General features: G+C 41.7%; 1 protein-coding gene across 2 annotated transcripts in view; it reads left to right on the top strand.

The window, feature by feature from the left end:
• Window positions 1-18,458, top strand: part of TULP4 (TUB like protein 4) — a 227,136-nt gene that overhangs the window by 179,961 nt on the left and 28,717 nt on the right. For both annotated transcript variants that reach the window (XM_072767042.1, XM_072767045.1), the window contains exons 5-7: window positions 6,784-6,964; window positions 9,496-9,630; window positions 15,705-15,871. In XM_072767042.1, the coding sequence (XP_072623143.1) occupies window positions 6,784-6,964; window positions 9,496-9,630; window positions 15,705-15,871 (483 nt within the window). The remainder of the gene's footprint in view (window positions 1-6,783; window positions 6,965-9,495; window positions 9,631-15,704; window positions 15,872-18,458) is intronic.

The following is an 18,458-nucleotide window of genomic DNA, read 5'->3' as shown; positions in this document are numbered from 1 at the left end:
GAATGCCAATGTTTGTTCAGATGGCTGAACTATAAAATTAAGCTTCTCAGCTTTCCCTGTAGCATTCCTGAATCCCAAATGCATTGCTGCTCTTGACAGCCCTGCCCTTGGCATTGAATATATCCTTGTGTCATATTGAGGAGAGGTGACATATATGCTGCTACCAGTGACACTCTCTTGATTAACTTCTGAGCCCTCTTCTTGACTAGGCCTCAATCTTGGCCTGTAAAAATGAGTTCTCATCACAAATGATTTCATACACATGTGTGCACACACACACAGTCTAAGAGACTTGAACAAACACTAGCATAGTTTCTGTCAACTCAAGGCTGTGTTGCTAGAGATGACAACTCCAGCCCCCTTAACTTCTTGCCTGGGAGAGGTCAAGGTTGCCAAAAGAATCTATTGTTTGTTCCTGACAGTAGTGCCCCTATAACCCAGTCTCTGGGTATGTAGGACCCCAACTTCAGTAAGCATCAGTTAGCAAGTCCAGGTAGCCCAGTCACACTGAGAAACCTCGCCTTCCACTTTTGTATATTTCTACTTCTTACTCTGCTCAACAGCACCCCCTGCCCACCCCCATTGAAATGCCCAGTCACCTCTGAACAGATGGAAGTTGAGTTCAGTTCATGCTGAAACTGGTTAAAGTCTGTTCTTACCTCCTTAAATAGTTTCTTGTTTTGTTTATTTTTGACATCAGTCACAGGTGCCATTAGGTCAGCCCCCATTACTGTGTATCCCAACAGCTACTGCCAAGTCAGAGACTTTTACTCTCCTCAGTGTCATTTCAGAAGTCATTTTGTCTTAGGCCTTTTTTTTTTTTTAAGATTTTTTTTAAAATTTATTTATTCATGAGAGACACAGGGAGAGAGAGGCAAGAGACACAGGTAGAGGGAGAAGCAGACTCCATGCAGGGAGCCCGATGTGGGACTCAATCCCAGGTCTCCAGGATCACAACCCAGGCTGAAGGCAGTGCTAAACCACTGAGCCACCTGGGCTGTCTTAGTCCTTTTGTTGGAGAAGTTTGTTAGTAGCCACAGGAAGAAATTACTATTTTCAAATATTAAGAAATATATTTGGATATATTTTTAAAACTTAGAGCATTTTAAAACAGAAAAGGATCTGAGAGCTCATTTAATAAACTTTTTCAGCTGACAGAGGAGACCAACATTCAGGAAAGTAAATGATGAATTTAAAGTTACATAAGTAGTTAAGAACTAAAATAGAGCCAGATAATTTGGCCAAAGGAAAAGGTGTCCTTTGCAAAGGAAAAGGCATTTCCCCCAACAGATTCAGGCAGTCTAACCAAACAGTCTAAGCAGATTCCAGTGTCACTTAGCATCCCCTTCCCAAATTAAAATTACATATTTACCCCCAAGGACCATGTGGTGGTGAGTGGTTGCACTAGGCATTTTCACCCTGTTCCAAAGATCTGCTACAAAGCTGTATTTTTCTCTACCTCATTCAGAACATACTTAAATATATTTTAAGTAGTATATTCACATAGTTTGAAATTTTTAATGTTAAAAGTGGTATATGATGAAAAATCCCCTTTCCTCTGCTATGCCTAGGCTACCCATTTCTGTTCCCCAGAGGTAATTGGTATTTCCAGTATTGGTATTGGTATATCCTTCTGGAGATAGCCAAGTTAAATGTGTGTTTTAATTAATCTTACACTCAGACCATTCCCCTCCTTGCCCCCAAACCATGTGTGGGCATCTTATAAGGGTGAGTAAACTTAAAAATGGAGCCTGAAAGACTTAGGGAAGAATGTTCTAGCAACAAGAACTCTTTAACATTAAAATTAATGCCTGAGGCAGATAGAATATTTCCTTCTCTGAAACTCTTTAAGCAGGATAGTGTGTCATCTTTATGGGTTAGTTTATAAGTGGTTATTCTGCAGTAAAGCAATGAAATGATCAAAATTACATGTTTAGCCAAAAGATACAGTTTTTTATTGTATATATTTTTGGTGAGATTTCTTTCCCATATTTATCAGAATAAGTCTCAAAATGTCTGTTCTAGAAATGATTGTTGGGGCACCTGGGTGGCTCAGTCAGTTTAGCATCTGATTCTTGATTTCGGCTCAGATGATGATTTCAGGGTTGTGAGATCGAGCCCAGCATTGGGCTCTACACTCGGCGTGGAGCCTGCTTAAGATTCTCTCTCCCTCTCCATCTGCCCTTCTCCCTCTAAAAAAAAAAAGAGAGAGAGAGAAATGATTGTTATAGTCAACTCTGAAATTACATTTCATCCTTTTTTCAAAGAACCAGGAAATAATCTGTTAATCAGTTGAGGAATTGTCATTTACAATGGTCTGATTTCAGTGACTCTCTTTAGTTGTAAAATATTCAAATCTGGCCTTGAAGCATTTGAAAGCTAGTGCTCTGAACCTCCAACTGAGAGGTCTTTCAAAAATAAAATTTTACTTCAGTGACGTCTCTGAACAGAAGATTCCTTCTAAAGAGCAAAGGGACATCATATTTTTTCCCTTCCTTCCTCTCTCTGCAGTGGCACATTTAGATATTTGCCACCAGTAGGGCTGACGTTACTAGGAGGAGCATGTAATCACTTTGTTATCTGCTCCCTTAGCTTAAATCACAAAGGAAAAATAAATGGACAAAAAGGTCAGCTTCTTCTGGAACTAGTTAAATTGGTTGCTAGTTAAACTCTACTACAAAAGAGGTGAACATTTATAGAAGCTTGTATTTTTATAGTTGAAATTTCCTAATATGGTTTTTATTCAAAAATGTAGATGAATACCAGTTTCCAAAAATAAAAGTACTTATGAGATATTATCGCTGGTTCCAAATGTAAATCTTCTGAATGATTTTATGTCTTCGAACCACCTTTGGCTCGTGGCTTGGTTCGTTTTAAATTGCTGGTCATAATTGTGTAATATTTTAAAATAATTACATCTAAAAATAGTTTAGAATGGAGAACACTGATATTAAACACTGCCTGCAAGGAGGGAGAGCCATTGAATGGGTATGGCCTGAGGGCCAGCAGGTTTCTACCAGCTTGTCTCATTCTTGGTACATAGGACAAAGGGAGTATCGTCCTGGCCCCTACATGAAGCCTGCAATGCAACAGAGAAAACAAAAAAAATATGAGACAGAAATTTATTTCATCCATTATTGAAAGTATTTTATAGGCCAGTTTTATGGGAGGATTTGAGTATTGGTTTATAGTTTAAAAAAGAAAGGAAAAAGGTTTTTGTTTCATTTATAGGTAGACGGGCAAATACCAAACAAAGCTTTGGGCAGAAATACATTTGCTAATAGTCTCTGAGTGTCTGCTCATGACAGGCAGCGTTTGAGAACCTGAGGTGCAGACCTGTCCTACAGAAACTCATGGTTCAATTTGAAAGACAGGCATGCGAAAACAGCGAAATTGAGGGATACTGGGGGAACATGGTTAGAATTAGATTAATTCCATGTAGTGGGTCCCCAGAGCCTTCACACGTGATATCTTAATGACTGTTCCATACCAGACACTATACTAGATATGGGAGATAAAAAGCCAGTCTTTGCTGTAAGACAATCTGACTCTGTGTGTGTGTGTGTGTGTGTGTGTGTGTGTGTGTGTGTGTGTGTAGGTTGGGGAAAGGATGAAGTTATGCTTTTCATCTGGGACATGTTGGTTCTGAAGGGCCTTAGGCACATCCAGGGGTAGGGGTCAGGTAGGAAATATCCGATGTGGGAGTCTGAAACATAGGGGAGAGGCCTGAGCAGAGAGACAGCCCTGAATAGGACCTTTGAGGCCATGGACACAACTGTGATCTCCTAGAGAGGGAAGATAGCCTGAAGCCACGCTTAGAAGAGGAGACAGATCTGGGAAGAAGGAGCCAGCACCAGCCTATCTTGAGTACCAGCATGAAGGAGTGGAAACAGAGATGAGTGCATGTACCTACTGTGTATTCATTATTAGACTTTTCTGCCTTTTTCTCGTAAAGTCCTTCACTCACATAAGCTTTGTCTCATTGGAAGTGATTAGGCATGAAAAGAACTTGAAATAGAGATTTTTAAAAATCTGATTTCATGTTGTATCAGTGTTCTCCAGTTATCTGTGACAGTCTTGTTCCCAAACAGAGTAACTTCCTCCATCACTGCTTGACAACTAGGCTGTTAGCACTGCTTTTCCCCTTCTCTCTAATCTTAATAGTGTGTTGTCTTCCCAGGAGAGCTGTAGTTGGGAGTGATTCATGGTGGAGAATTTGGGGGCTGGCATTAGTGTAATGTTGCACACTGATGCCTCACTGAATCACCCATCCTCTTCTATTCAGAAATTAGATGTCTGTTCTATTGTCTGATATCTGTTCTTCTCCAAAATGGAAAAATGTGAACATTACTCAAAAGATACTTCAAAGCAGAGGCCTTTCCTCCCTTCCTTCACAAGCACTTCCTGTCATGTGTCATCTACTCTGACAGGCCCTGGGGAGATAGGAGTGAGCAGAGTGCACATCAGCCATGCCCTGAAAAGCTTATAAGCATGCAAGCCAGACAGAAATCAAACAATGGTGCAATAAGTGAAAGTAGTGATGAGTGTGCGCCAGTGGAAGATGATAGGGTAATGTGAACCTATAATGGGGGATGGAGGGTGGGAACTGGTTTGGGATTGATGCATAGTACTTGTGAGTACTTGTGAGGAAGAACGGTTGGCTGTGGCCTGCTAACAAGCTATCTTTATTAGAAACAAAAGTCATTAGTGATAAAATAACTCCTTCATGCAGCACCAAGATTCATAGCCGTTCTTCAAAACATACATGAGCAAATGAAGGAGGATATGGGAACCCTAGTCCTGCATCTCCGAGCCTGTATCACTGAGGTTTTGGCAGACAGGCCAGCCAATACTCCTTTCTCCATTGGCAGCCAAAAATTCAACTTCTGCAATGTTTCATCGTATTCCTAGTAGTTTGTTTTTTCTTTAAGCCAAGTGCAGTAATAGATTCCTCACTGCCCCGATTTAGCCCCTTTTTTCCCCAGTCATTAAAATGTAGACATGTTTAAAGGAGTATTTGATGGACAGTCAGTTCATTCAAAAACAGATCTATAAATTCTGTGAGCTTTTTACTACTTAAATATTATCATCCCTTTGCAATTCACCTGTCTTAATCATCAGGATTTATGTCCTAAAAATGCCTTTTGATGGTCTCTGACTTTCCTTCATTTAACAGTAAATACTATTAAGTGCCCTCTGTACCCAAAGCTGTTAGGTACAAGAGGGACAGCTGTGGATAGTCTTTGCTCCCAAGGAGTTTAATGTCCAAATCTTAGCAAAAAGAGGCAAGGACCTAATAAGCTCTAAATAACTTTACCTTTGTGTAAATCCTAGTCTTTCCAGTAAGATAGCCCAGTGGCCTGATCACTTAATGGGCTTATCAACTGACCTGACTTCTCAAGTTGTTTTTACATCTATAAAATGGAAAGAATCTGCATGCTTGTCACAATCATTGCTGATGGATGCACAGATCTCAGTAAACATAAAAGAAAAAGTTTTCAATGTCAACAGATGTGGGATGCCTGGGTGGCTCAGTGGTTGAGCATCTACCTTCGGCTCAGGGCATGATCCCAGGGTCCAGGATCAAGTCCCACATCGGGTTCCCCACAGCGAGCCTGCTTCTCCCTCTGCCTGTGTCCCTGCCTCTCTCTATCTCTCATGAATGAATAAATAAATAAAAATCTTTTAAAAATTAAAAAATATGCCAACAGATGGAGAAAGTACAGAGCCACACACACAGAGCAGAAGAGAACATGTTATATTCTTGGGGAGCTCCTCCTTTCCATGGCCCCAAGGTTCCCCTTGGTTCACCCCCTTGGTGTCATTCATGGATGAACCAGCTAGAATGCACAACTCATGCCAGGGACTTCTAGCGGCTGTGAGATGCTTCTCTGTTGCACTGATGGATGGGGGTTAACCCTTTCTTTGCCCTGTCCATGCTTTAACTCTGACCGTATGTTTGCCCACACCCGCAGCATGTTCCTGCGTGTGTGCTCCAGGGCCAGGTGAAGTGAGGGGGACTCCTTGGGGCAGCCCTTCCTCCACACACCAAGGTGTCAGGCCCATCTGAGCTCCATTATCAACAATGCTGGTACTTACCTCCCAGGATTATTTTGGCAACACATGAGGTAAAGCTCTTAGTATAGTGCTTAGCACGAAGTAAACGCTCAATGAATGTGTTAATACTGTTAATACATTAGAACCTTAATGATTAATTAATACATTAATACCAGTATTATTCTTAGTTAAATAAAACATTAGACAAACTATTTCAAGAGCCTCTTCTTTCCAAATGTGGTTAGATAACCTGCTTATATAACCAAATATATTTTCTCTTTTGTCAGACACACAGCTGAAGTTTTTCTTCTAAATTTGAGCAATTCTTACTGAACCTTTGCTACTGTTGCTTTTTTTTTCCAAGAAAAATACATATCATCTTCTTAACCCTCCTTCTCCAACCAAAAAACCCAAACATACAAACAAAACCCACAAAAAGTAAGGCAGTGATTTTGCTGATATCATTTGTAAATATCCATACAACCTAACAAATATGTTTATTTTACCATTAGTCACATTTTGATATTAGAGGACTAAAATTCTTGCAATAATAGCCAGCTAAGTTTCTGGTGCTTAATGCTTTGTGTATCGCCTCAGTTACTTAACTGCTCTGTTTCTTTAGTCCTAAATACGTTTTATCCTTCTAAGCAAGTTGAGGTGACAGGGTTTGCCAGAAACTGCAGCCCTTTCTCCTCGTCCATCAAGGGTCCCGATCCTTGCTTGCAGGTGCTGTTTGGCACGGCTGATGGGCAGGTGATCGTCATGGACTGTCATGGCAGGATGCTGGCCCACGTCCTCCTGCACGAGTCTGATGGCATCCTCAGCATGTCCTGGAACTACCCTGCCTTCCTGGTGGAGGACAGCAGTGAGAGCGACACCGACTCGGACGACTACTCCCCGCCCCAAGGTAGCCAGCAGGAGGAGGAGGGAGGGCGAAGGTGCACCATACTGCATAGCACCCTGACATCCCAGGAGGGCCTTGGAGATGTGCAAGGCAGGATGGCGGAACGTCTGGGTCTTGATTCGGCTATCTTCCCTCTGCCTTCCCTTTTCTCAGAATCACCGTGCAGGTTGATGAAGCTCCATTGGCTTAGGTTTCACTAGACATGAAATGACCCTTTCTGTGTCCCTGGGGTGTTGTGGGGCTTAGCTGCTTAATGAGAATAAAGAGAGCTGGAGATGAGAAATACTGTGCTATTACTATAACTTAATCTGTGGTGTTCGAAATCCCTAATGTCATTAAAGCCTGTAGCTTTAGTTATGTGAGAAAAGGATTAGTTCTGCCCGTAATGCAGGCCAGTATGCTGGGCTGCCATCCGTGCTCCATCATCTTTATTTCAGGCGAAAACTTTCTTTTCTCAGTTCAGGAGAACCTGTCTCCTGTCCCCATAAGCCTCAAATGGTTAGATTAGATCCTTTGCCATCCAATTCCTTAAGATCTGAAGCAGCAAGGAAAAGTTTCAGGCTCTCAATGGGGGTAATTTCAGATTCCAGCCTCCTTCACCTTCGCAGTATGTTTTATCCCTCAACTGTATGAGAGACCTCCCCCATACATACACACACACACACACACACACACACACACACACACACACTCACTCATCCTCATCCACCCACTGGCAGAAGCCTTTGATGGTCACGCTGCCCATCACCAACAGCAGCATTCAGCGCTGGTCTGCTCAGGGTTTGGGCTCGTCCCCAATACTCCATACCTCTTTTTTTTAAAGGAAAATGTGTTATGAAATCGTGGCAGATTAGACGTGGTTATACAACTGCAGTATTTCTGTCCTTAGTGTGCACAGCTGTGTTCACGCTGTTCACTGAGCGCCCTCGACAGGCTAGACGGTTTCTCCCTTCCTTGTGCCTGTGAGCGTGTTCATCCTATGAAGGGCTGGTCTAAAGAATATTCTTTAATTTTGTCCCACCCACCCCCCCCCAACAGCATCTATTTCCATTGGTGCTTGGAGTGCTCTCATTTTGTCGTCTTCTGTCCCAGACATGATAGAATACATGATGCTTCCCAGAGACAGCACATACTCATTTAGTCATTTGTTGGAGGAGAAGACAGTGTTTGCACATGAAGGAAACTTCAGATGCTTGGTACTGTTTCAGGATGGGTGGAGCTTGGGGGAAGAGAGAGTACTTCCATTTGAGAAATAACTATACCTTTTCCTAGTAGGACCCTAGCCCTGAGTGAGGTGTTGATCATTTCTCCAGCCTCATAGTAATAAAATCAGTGTCTTACAACATTGGGTACTTTCCAGCATACTTTTAAAACAGAGCTTTATTGAATGCAAGTTTACTTAGCTCCATGTATATATAATAGGAAGAAACAGAAATAGGAAGATCCAGAGACCCAAGTTTATAAAGCGGGTTCAGAATAAGTCCAAGAATAGAATTTAGTTCCTGGCTGCCTCTCTAACCTATTTCCCTTCTTAGAGCCATGGGGCAATTTGGAGGAAGATTGGGATTTGCCTTTCACATAACAGGGTTTTTCTTGATGGCCTAGGGAATTTGCGCATAGAGGTAGGTACCTACAGCATCTTAAAGTGAAGCAAAGGAAAGTCACAACTGGGAATGCTCCACAAGTGAGGCTGAGTGGGGGCTGAGCGTGTGGATGTCAGGCCGGCCCAATCTGCATGGCTGCCAGGGATGGGTGTGAGGCCTCTGGGATTCTTCAGAAAGAACCCTGATTTATCCTGGCCTGTGGAAAGGCCGGCCTTTAATTTTGAAACAACATGTGGAGAAATCCAGAACATGACCCATCACAGCATCCTTAGCATCCACAAGTACTCCTTGAACTTACAAAGCAGAATTTTCTTCATACTGGCTGTGTATGGTAGGTGTAGCAGAATTCTTTATGAGACACATCCCACCTTGGCCTTCTCTCCAGATTTGGGGGTGTCTCATGATAAACACTTAACAAAGAACTCACGGTGGCTGCTGTGGCTCCTCATTTCCTATAATGTTTAATGAAAGAGAAATAGCATTGAAAAGCAACTTTTCTCTGTACATTGGACCAGGATTAAGATACCGTTTTCATCCCTCTTCTCACCATCCTTACATGTTATGACATTAAAATTATTTATGTTTACACATTAGTAGAAACATGACACATTAATACACAAGTTAATAATCTTTTCACATATATTCTCGCCACCATACAACAGAGCCCAAGGGACCCCAGTTGGTACCTCCAGGGCTCACTGTCCCCACCCTGCTTCTCATTCCAGAGTTCTCTGGGAAGCATCCCTCTGATGGCCTTGTGTCGTTCCTGAGTCATAGCAAATGTTGCCTTACTCAGTGACATCCCAGTCCAGAGTCTGGTCTGCAGTATCAGGCAGTTTCTCAGACTGGCTGCAAGACTGCAGTAGCATGCTCTGGATGTGGGTCACGTGTGCATCGCCTTCTCTTCACTCAGCCCTTTTGTCCCGGCAGATGGTCCAGCAGCATATCCCATCCCGGTGCAGAACATCAAGCCTCTGCTCACTGTCAGCTTCACCTCGGGGGACATCAGCTTGATGAACAACTATGATGACTTGTCTCCTACTGTCATCCGCTCGGGGCTGAAAGGTACAGAAGGCCGCATGTGACCCCAGGCCCACACATCTGCCCTGTGTGCATTTGCCTTCCAATGGGCATCCTACACCCATTACTTACCCATGCCCGTCCCTCTGCAGTGACCTCTTCCAGGCTTAATGGAGTCTGTGAATGAAAGCCATTTCCTTTCGCTTCTCTGCTTATCTGACAAGCCAATACCCAGGGACTCCTGATGGTCTTCGTCTTTCTGTTCTTTTCCTACCACGACAAGAATTATCCTTTTTCAGGTGTGTGGTGTTTGCCTCTGGCCGACATTATACCTGTACAGTATCTGCAGCAGCAGATCACACACAGCACAGCCTCACAAGGGCCCCGGTTATTTTGAGACTCATTAAGGAACTGATCATTGTGTGGTAAAGTTACCTCAGCAAACTATGGAGGTTCTACAGTTGCCAGACTGAGACACTGATGCAAACATCAGCCTCCAAGTGCTGACACTTTCCTGACAGATGTTAGGACATCTGTTATCTCAAGAAAATCGCTGTCTGTAGGCATTTGGTGCGTTCTGAATTTTGCAGTTTGAGGATATTTACTTATGTTGTGACCCTGATGAGTTCTTTGGAAAAACGGTTCTGTCTCTTCAGGATTAAATGGTGCGATGTAGGAATTTCTGGACTGCCTCTGGTCTCAAAGTTAAAGGGACCCACTGGGCAGCACAGGTAGCTCAGCGGTTTAGCGCCACCTTCAGCCCAGGGCCTGATCCTGGAGACCCGGGATCGAGTCCCGCGTCGGGCTCCCTGCATGGAGCCTGCCTCTCCCTCTGCCTGTGTCTCTGCCTTTCTCTCTCTCTCCCTCTCTGTGTCTCTCATGAGTAAATAAATAAAATCTTTGAAAAAAAAAAAGGAAAAGAAAATATTTTTATAAATAAATAAATAAATAAATAAATAAATAAATAAAATAAAGGGACCCACTGTACTCTAAATGGAAGGTCAAGGGCAAACACAAAACTGCAGTTCAGCTTGCCCCTGTCATTCAGAACTGGCCCTCAAACCAGAGAGTTGGAGCAGGTGCTTCTTGCCTGAATGATTCAAGACTCGCAGGCCTGTAGAGACCACAAGTCCATATACTTAACTGTTGATTGCCTGTAATGTGTTATACCTATCTGCACACCCCCAAGTATGTATTCTATTTCAAAATTGTATATTTTTAGAAATTCTCCCTTTTATGAATGTCCCATTTTGTCTCAAAACTATAATTGTAAGGAATTACTTCATCTTTAAACTCCCGAGGGACATGGATTATGCCGAAGTCTGTGTTTATACACATACACAAATGGGCTCCTTTAAAAGCTGAGTATTTTTGTGTATGTGTGTGTGTAGTGATGGTGAACTTAAATTCCTTGGGCTTCTCTGTGTTCTTCTCTGAAGGTTTTGACCTTTGTGGAGCCAAACTGCAGGATGGTCATCATAAATTCTCACATATAGTTAGTAATCCAAGCTCTTCTTTAGAAATTCTATTTTTAGGGACTCCTGGTGGCTCAGTCAGTTAAGCATCTACTTTTGGCTGCGGTCATGATCTCAGAGTCCTAGATCCAGCCCCGCATTGGACTCCTCACTCAGTGGGGAGTCCTTTGCCCCTCCCTATCACTTGTGCGCTCTCTCTCTCTCTCTCTCTCCCCCCATCTCTCTCAAATAAAATCTTAAAAAAGAAAACTATTTTTAAACCTTTAACCAAGTTGATTAATTTCATCAGAACTTGCCTCTAGTCCTGGAGTCCTGAACTTTGTTCCCTACTGTGTATCTGAGCAGGACTGAAAATAGCATGCTTATACTCCTTCCGTTGTATTCTTTATATAGCAAATTTTTCAAATTCTTTGCTATCTTGCTTACCTGTGGAAACTGAGGAAATTCTACCTTAAAGAAAAAATCTACATAGTATCCCAACTTTGGGGACTTCTATTTATCACACAGTGAACCATAAATTAGCTCACCTTATCTGGGGATTTTATCCTTTGTTGTTACTATCTCTTCCTTGATAATGTAAGGGAGGAAAGACTTTTCCCTCTAGAAATCTTTGGTTCTCTGACTGTGACCCTGTAAATTAGACTGACAAAAGACAGATTAACGGGTGAAAAAGAAACAAGTTTAAAAAAAAAAAAACACAAGTTTATTAGCACGTGCATTGTACTTACCTGTGAAAATGTTCAGAGATGAGTAACTCAAAGGGGTGGGTAGAACTTGGGCTTATAAAGCATGTTAACAAAAGAATAATCTGTTTATGGAGAAGTGACAAAACAAAGGGAAAGGACTTAAAGTTTCTAGGACAGCAAACTGTAGGAAGGTAAACATATAGAGGTCTAATGGAAGATAGGGCTCCTTCCTGAAATTTGTCATATAGATTCTCCTGGTCCTATCTGTGGGCTGATAAGGATCTAGAGATATCTCCAGTGATTAACTTCTGTCCTTCCTGGTCAGAGGGCGAGGTGGAGGGGTGGGGGAGGGGGGCCTTCCCAAATTTACATCCTGCTTTTTGGCAGAGGGGAGGAGAGAGCTTTTTTTGTATCTGCTGCTGCTTAGCTCAAAATAGTTTTTATGCCAGTATGGCATATTTCAAAGTGGCATATTCTGCTACCCTTCAAGGAAAAACAGTAGAATGATAAGCTCAGAAATTCTCTGACCTAGCCAGTTCCTCTCTTGTATATAGTAAAGTAAAGCTCTCAAAGGCACTGGTCGTTTCACCACACATGTTTTAAAATCAAAGAATTTAAACTCCTAGGTTTTATTTCCTTTGCTATACAGAATTTCCTCCTTTTGTCACTGCATAGAATATACTAAGAAAGTCAAGAGGGGGTTTTGATTTTGAGGTAGAATGGTTTTGGTCAGTGGTCCTGTCTCCTCTGGTAGTTCTGAGTGATAGAGGTTGTGCCCATCATCCTCATTGAGTATGTGCCAATGTTGTTCTGTCCTTAGTACACTCACCAGAAGCACTGTTATTAAAGAAAAAAAAAAGTGCGTGTTATTTTACCATCACACACTTTCCTACTTTGTTCATGTGCTCATCACTTTCGCCTTCTCAATGCACAATCCATGTACACAAATATCTAGTGACTAATAAAAAGGTGACTCATCAACATAGATATCCAAGGAACAAAGGCCCCTGTGAACCCCAGACTTCTAGCTAGCAGGTCAAGTACATGTGGTGTTTAATAAGAGCACTGTTCTTTCTCCAGGAATACTTGGCTGCCTCTTTTTGACCCAGCACTAATCCCACACAAGGGACTCTTGTTAACACAAAAGCACCGAATTTTCTCATTGCTTACTGTATGTAAAATTTTGACCCTCCAGGCATAAAAGATCCGTAAGACAGTCTGACTAAAGTAAAATAGTGTGCCTATGTTAATTTTTGTGTGTGTAAAATGTTTAAGAGACCAAAAATCCACAAACACCTCAGAATCATCAGTAAAGGGACGCTTGGCTAGTTCAGCCAGTAGAGCATGTGACATAATTTTGGGGTTGTGAGTTTGAGCCCTGAGCATAGAGTGGGCATAGAGATTACCTTAAAAAAAAAGTCACCAAGAAAAATTGGTACTTTAGGAAGATGAGCCTCTTTTGTGCCTTGTAACTTCCCACACATGCCCAGAGACCCAGTGCTAAGAGCCTTAGGAAAAGTGAAAAGAGGATTACTAAATAAAGCATTAGTTTCTTCTTTCTGGCTTGTATTTTAAAGTGAATTTTTAGAGGTTTAAAAATTGTAAAATCATTACTGAAAGATTGGGCAACGGTATTGGGGATTATTTTCTATTCTAACATAAGATGGACATAGCTTCAAAAACTTTCTGGAACAGAAAAGATTCTGACCACATCTAGGCTTCTGTATCCTTCTTTATCATAATGAAATCTAGAAAGTGAGTATTTCTTTCATTCTGTAGTAATTTATGAGGATTTTAAACTCCTGCCCTAGGAATTCAGTCCCTCTGGAAGTACTCACACACCCCTGGCTGACACTGAACAAATCCAGTTTTTCTTTCTTAATTTCACTCCTGAATTCTTTATGTCAGGGTTTTCTGAGGGAAGATTATTTCCCCTGGTGACTGTGTGCCCATCGTATACGTCAGATGTGGCTTATGCTGCATGTCACAGGGCTATACATGTTGCTGCAGCACTTGATGCTATTGATGGTTGTGTAATGAACAGAACAAGAAATGGAGTTATTCCTGTGGAACTTGTTCTTTTTTTTAAAGAACAGCTTCCCCACGGCGACCATAGCTGCCTCACTATAACTTGGTAACTGCACTAAAGAAATCCCCAGGCATCTGCATGGGGATATGTGGACTCAGGCTTACCTGGGACCAAGGGCGCCAGCATTGGGGGCAGAGCCTTTAGTCTTTGAGCAGTCTCTGAATGGACTATGTGTCCGGGCCAGCCCTGCAGGGGCAGCAGCCCACTTTTCTGTTGGGAAAAACTACTGAGTAGCAGGATTCAAAGAATCTTATTAAAATAAGTAAATAGCACAAATAGTGGTACAGGTATGTCACTCATTAATTCCATGACTGAAGCAGGCTGGTGGAGGAGCCTTGGGAGTTGGGTGCTGGCCTCTTCACCTGTGCAGAGCCACAGTGCTGCTTGTGTCCTGAACGACGACAGGCTCTGTGCTTTTGTCTTCTGTACGTGTCAGTGTTAGCTGCTCCTCTTTTTGACATCTTTATGCTGCCAAAAACTGTAACCTGGAGAAGGTCATTTCAGTTTCATGATCACAGCCGACTTCTTAGTGGAACGCCTGAGCCCTTTCAGTTTCTACTGCATACTGAAGTATGTGCACACATCCTCAAGCTTCCCCCTCTTGTCTCTTTTTAGATCTTATGCACCAGGATATTTAATTGATTCTTTTAAGTTATTTTTCATTTCCTGGTTTGTATGTAACCTTCTTCATATCCTTTTAAAAGGAAAAGAAAAAAACTCCTTTTACCAATGAATGTTTTCACTATCTCAGATTGTAGAGTGTTTTTCAGTTTGTGGTTATCTGTAACTGCCTTCACTCAGTCCTCTGCTACCTCCGTCTCCAGCTTTCAGTGGCTCACTTGATACACAAGCTCTCACTTCCAGGGATCTGGGAGCCATCCTGTCCCCCGACTGCTGTCCGGTTTTCAGAGGAGGTCAGGAACACTGGTGACCTCGGAATGTGCTGTTATTAGTGTCAAAATTGGCATTGCATGTGACTAAGAGAAAGCTGTGGGGGTCGCATGTGACCTGATGGGGCGCAGGCACTGCTGGCTTCTAAACCTGGCTCTGAAGTTCGTCCTTTCGTGACAGAGCACCTTTAGGCTCCGGCCAGCTTTTCTCAGAGAGACCTCTGACTTCTGGATTTCAGCAGACTCTGTAAGAGCCAGATAGGGTTCTCAAGTCTTGATGGGGAAGAACTATGCTATAATCCTATTAGTACGAATAGCTTGTTTTACCAGTCAGAATAAGTAAATTGCTTATGTTGGGATTAGACTATTTCATAGACATTTTTTATAGGTACTGAAATGGCTTATAGGTTCTCCAGAGTGGACATTTCTGACAACACTCCCATCCAACAAAAGTGTTTATCTTCTTTTCTAAGCCCCCACAACATCCCAATGTGGAATAAAAGTCAAGGCCTTCATATGCAGATACGTCCTTTATCTGAACCTTATGTGCCAAGAGTGCACAGAAATCAAATGAATAGAATCTTAACTTTACTCTTGACTTTTTGCATCTGTAAACCCCGGAGTCTGCTCTAGGGATGGAGGCACAAGCAGGAGAGAGACAGCCATAGATTTAGTCATCTTACCTGTGCTCTCACACTCATGCTGGTACTGGAGTTAGACCTTTAACATGCTGGCTTCATCATATGTGTTTTTACCTGGTAGAGTTGTGTTTCAGAGGAGCTGCGCTCACCATCCTGTAACAGACACCTGTTTAAGCAGAGTCTGTATTATCTTCAGAGAAATGAGTAGCTATTGTCTTCATGAGAAGAAGCAGAAGAGCCACCTCATATTTGCTAAGCAGCTCTGTTTTCTAAACCACTTATGTGACAGTTCAGGGAGGGTCATGTCATCATGCTGACCATTTTCTTTGTGATTTCAGAGGTGGTGACCCAGTGGTGCACACAGGGAGACCTCCTGGCGGTCGCTGGTATGGAACGGCAAACCCAGCTTGGTGACCTCCCCAATGGCCCACTTCTGAAGAATGCTATGGTCAAGTTCTACAATGTCCGGGGGGAACACATCTTCACTCTGGACACGCTTGTGCAAGTAAGGATGTGTGTCAAGACATTCATTGTGATGCTGCTGAACTCCATTAAATACTGAAAGTTGGTTTTCCTTACTGTAATTATCTTCAACAGATTTTAGTCTTTCTTTGACCTGAATTAAATTATGGAGTATAAAAAAAAATTATGGAGTATAAACCAGAAAAAATAAGGGAGAAACAAGTTTTTGCCTTTAACCAGAATACTTTCTTAACATTCTCCACTCAAAAGAGTGGACAGTGAGTAAGCAGTGAGCTGCTGTTTATTATCAGTCCAAAGTAGAAATTAGAAACTTAAAGAAGTGTGTGCTGAATCTTCATTTATTCATTCTGACTTTGGTTTTATGCCAGTAATGACTTTTACATTTGAACTAAGTTATTATTCAACAGTAGGTAAAAAGGCTTAAAGATCTGGGAAGCCTGGGTGGCTCAGCGATTGAGTGTCTGCCTTTGGCTCAGGGTGTGGTCCTGGAGTCCTGGGATCAAGTCCCACATCAGGCTTTCTGCATGGAGCCTGCTTCTTCCTCTGCCTGTGTCTCTGCCTCTTTCTCTCTCTGTGTCTCATGAATAAATAAATGAAAATCTTAAAAAAAAAAAAAAAAAGGCTTAAAGATCCTTAGGAAGTATGCACAGGTAGCCGTTTCTTATTTTTATTTTCCAGAGATCTTTAGATCAGTTCACTTCTTATCTGGATCAGCTTTCATGGAGGATGAAATTCTTTTTTTCTTTTTTTTTTTTTTTTAAGATTTTATTTATTCACTCATGAGAGACACTGAGAGAGAGAGAGAGGCAGAGACGCAGGCAAAGGAAGAAGCAGGCTCCACACAGGGTGCCTGACATGGGACTCAATCCCAGGTCTCCAGGATCACCCCCCGGGCTGAAGGTGGCGCTAAACCGCTGAGCCACGTGGGCTGCCTGGAGGATGAAATTCTTAGTGGGGTATAAAGGAGATGGGCCTGACAGTGAGTTGAAGATTGACAGGGGTGATAACAAACTCTAGAGTCTTACGTCCTAACCTTACCCAGCTCAAAGAGGCAGATATACCTGATTTGGGGAAATTTGTAATTAGTTGTAGACATTCATTATTTAAATATATCTTTTTTTATTTGTGAAAAATACACTTGACTTAAAATTTACCATTTTAAATAATTTTTAAGTGTACATTTCAGTACTTAGTCAATCTCCAGAACTTTTTCATCTTACAAAACTGAAACTGCCAGTTCATTGCCTATAAGTGCTCAGTAAATATTTGCTTGGTGGATTGATGTATGAACAGTTGTGAACATATGCTTTCTTTAATTCTTTCTGTTGATAGTTTGAACCAGTAGGCTAGGTGCCTTCTCAGTCAGATATCATGCGGCCTTTTCTGACCCTAGCCTAACTAAAAAGATAAGTGCAAGAGAGGGTGGGACTTTCCAGCTCTTTCTCAGTTAATAAGGCTTTTACATTTACTAGAATATTTGTGAATTGAAGTGCTGAAACAAACTCCAGGTACATTCGGCATTGTCCACTATTCTCTCTGACTCAGGATACCCCTCCTGCTAATATTCTGTTCCTTCTACAAGGAATGTAGAAGGAATCTCAGCATGGGAAATCCATCATCCTTAATGCTAACCCAGTTACTTCCTTTTGTAAAGTGCCAATGACTGCTTCTCTGTGAAGCATCCCCTTGGGATGTTTGATATTTCTGATACTTAATACACTTTTTGTCTACTTATATTCTTGAAGTCAAAGACCACATTGTCTTCCATTTCTCTGATCGTCACTGTGCCTAAAATATGGTAGAGGTTGAGCGGCCTCAGCCATTGCAGACGTTCTCATCAACTGTAATGTGAAACTAGCAATAGGTGTTGAATTTTAACTGATTGGAGCTCAGAGATAAGAGGGGAGCTTAGCTTATCTTCCTTTGAGGAAAAATACCCATATAGTGTCTCAGCATTTTAGTACACTATTCTTTTTTTCATTTGGGGATCTGTTTCAACCATTGAAAAAATTGCCTCAATATTATAAAGCTAAATAATGAAGCTATTAAAAAATCAACATTAATTATATAGATAGCACCAACCTAACTTTTTTCTGTAATGATTCTAAAATCACATGTTTTCTGTGCTATGCTATTCAAGTTGTCCAAAGGCAGGGACATTTTTATAGCAGGAAGGAAGTTAGGAAATTTATTGGGCTGTTTATAGAAAGAACTAAATGCAATTTAGATTGGATAATTTATTTCCAAGTTAATTAGATTGTAGGTTATTGCGTACAAAGCCGTTGCTGGGCACAAACTTGCGGTAACCTCAGCTTTAAAATTGATTCTCCTGATTTACTCATAACAGCAATGCCAGTGGCTGAAGCTCTTATAAGGAAATATACTGCAATTTATTTTCCTTTCCATTCTACCTGTTGTAATTGAAAATTCTGTAATTTACCTCATTAGCTATTTCTGTGACCAGCTATGTGTAATTGCGTATCTGTAAATCTGACAACAGATTTTTTAGAGTTAGCATTACTGATTGAAGTTTGCAGACTGTAGTAATTTGGGTCTGGGGTTTTGGTTGGTTGATTGGTTTTGCTTCAGCTTTATGAATTTTTTTTGCA

This window comes from Vulpes vulpes, chromosome 1 (genome assembly GCF_048418805.1).
Source record: "Vulpes vulpes isolate BD-2025 chromosome 1, VulVul3, whole genome shotgun sequence".
Classification (NCBI taxonomy): domain Eukaryota; kingdom Metazoa; phylum Chordata; class Mammalia; order Carnivora; family Canidae; genus Vulpes; species Vulpes vulpes.
The sequence above is the reverse complement of the archived record's forward strand: the minus strand, read 5'-3'. Positions and strand labels throughout refer to the sequence as shown.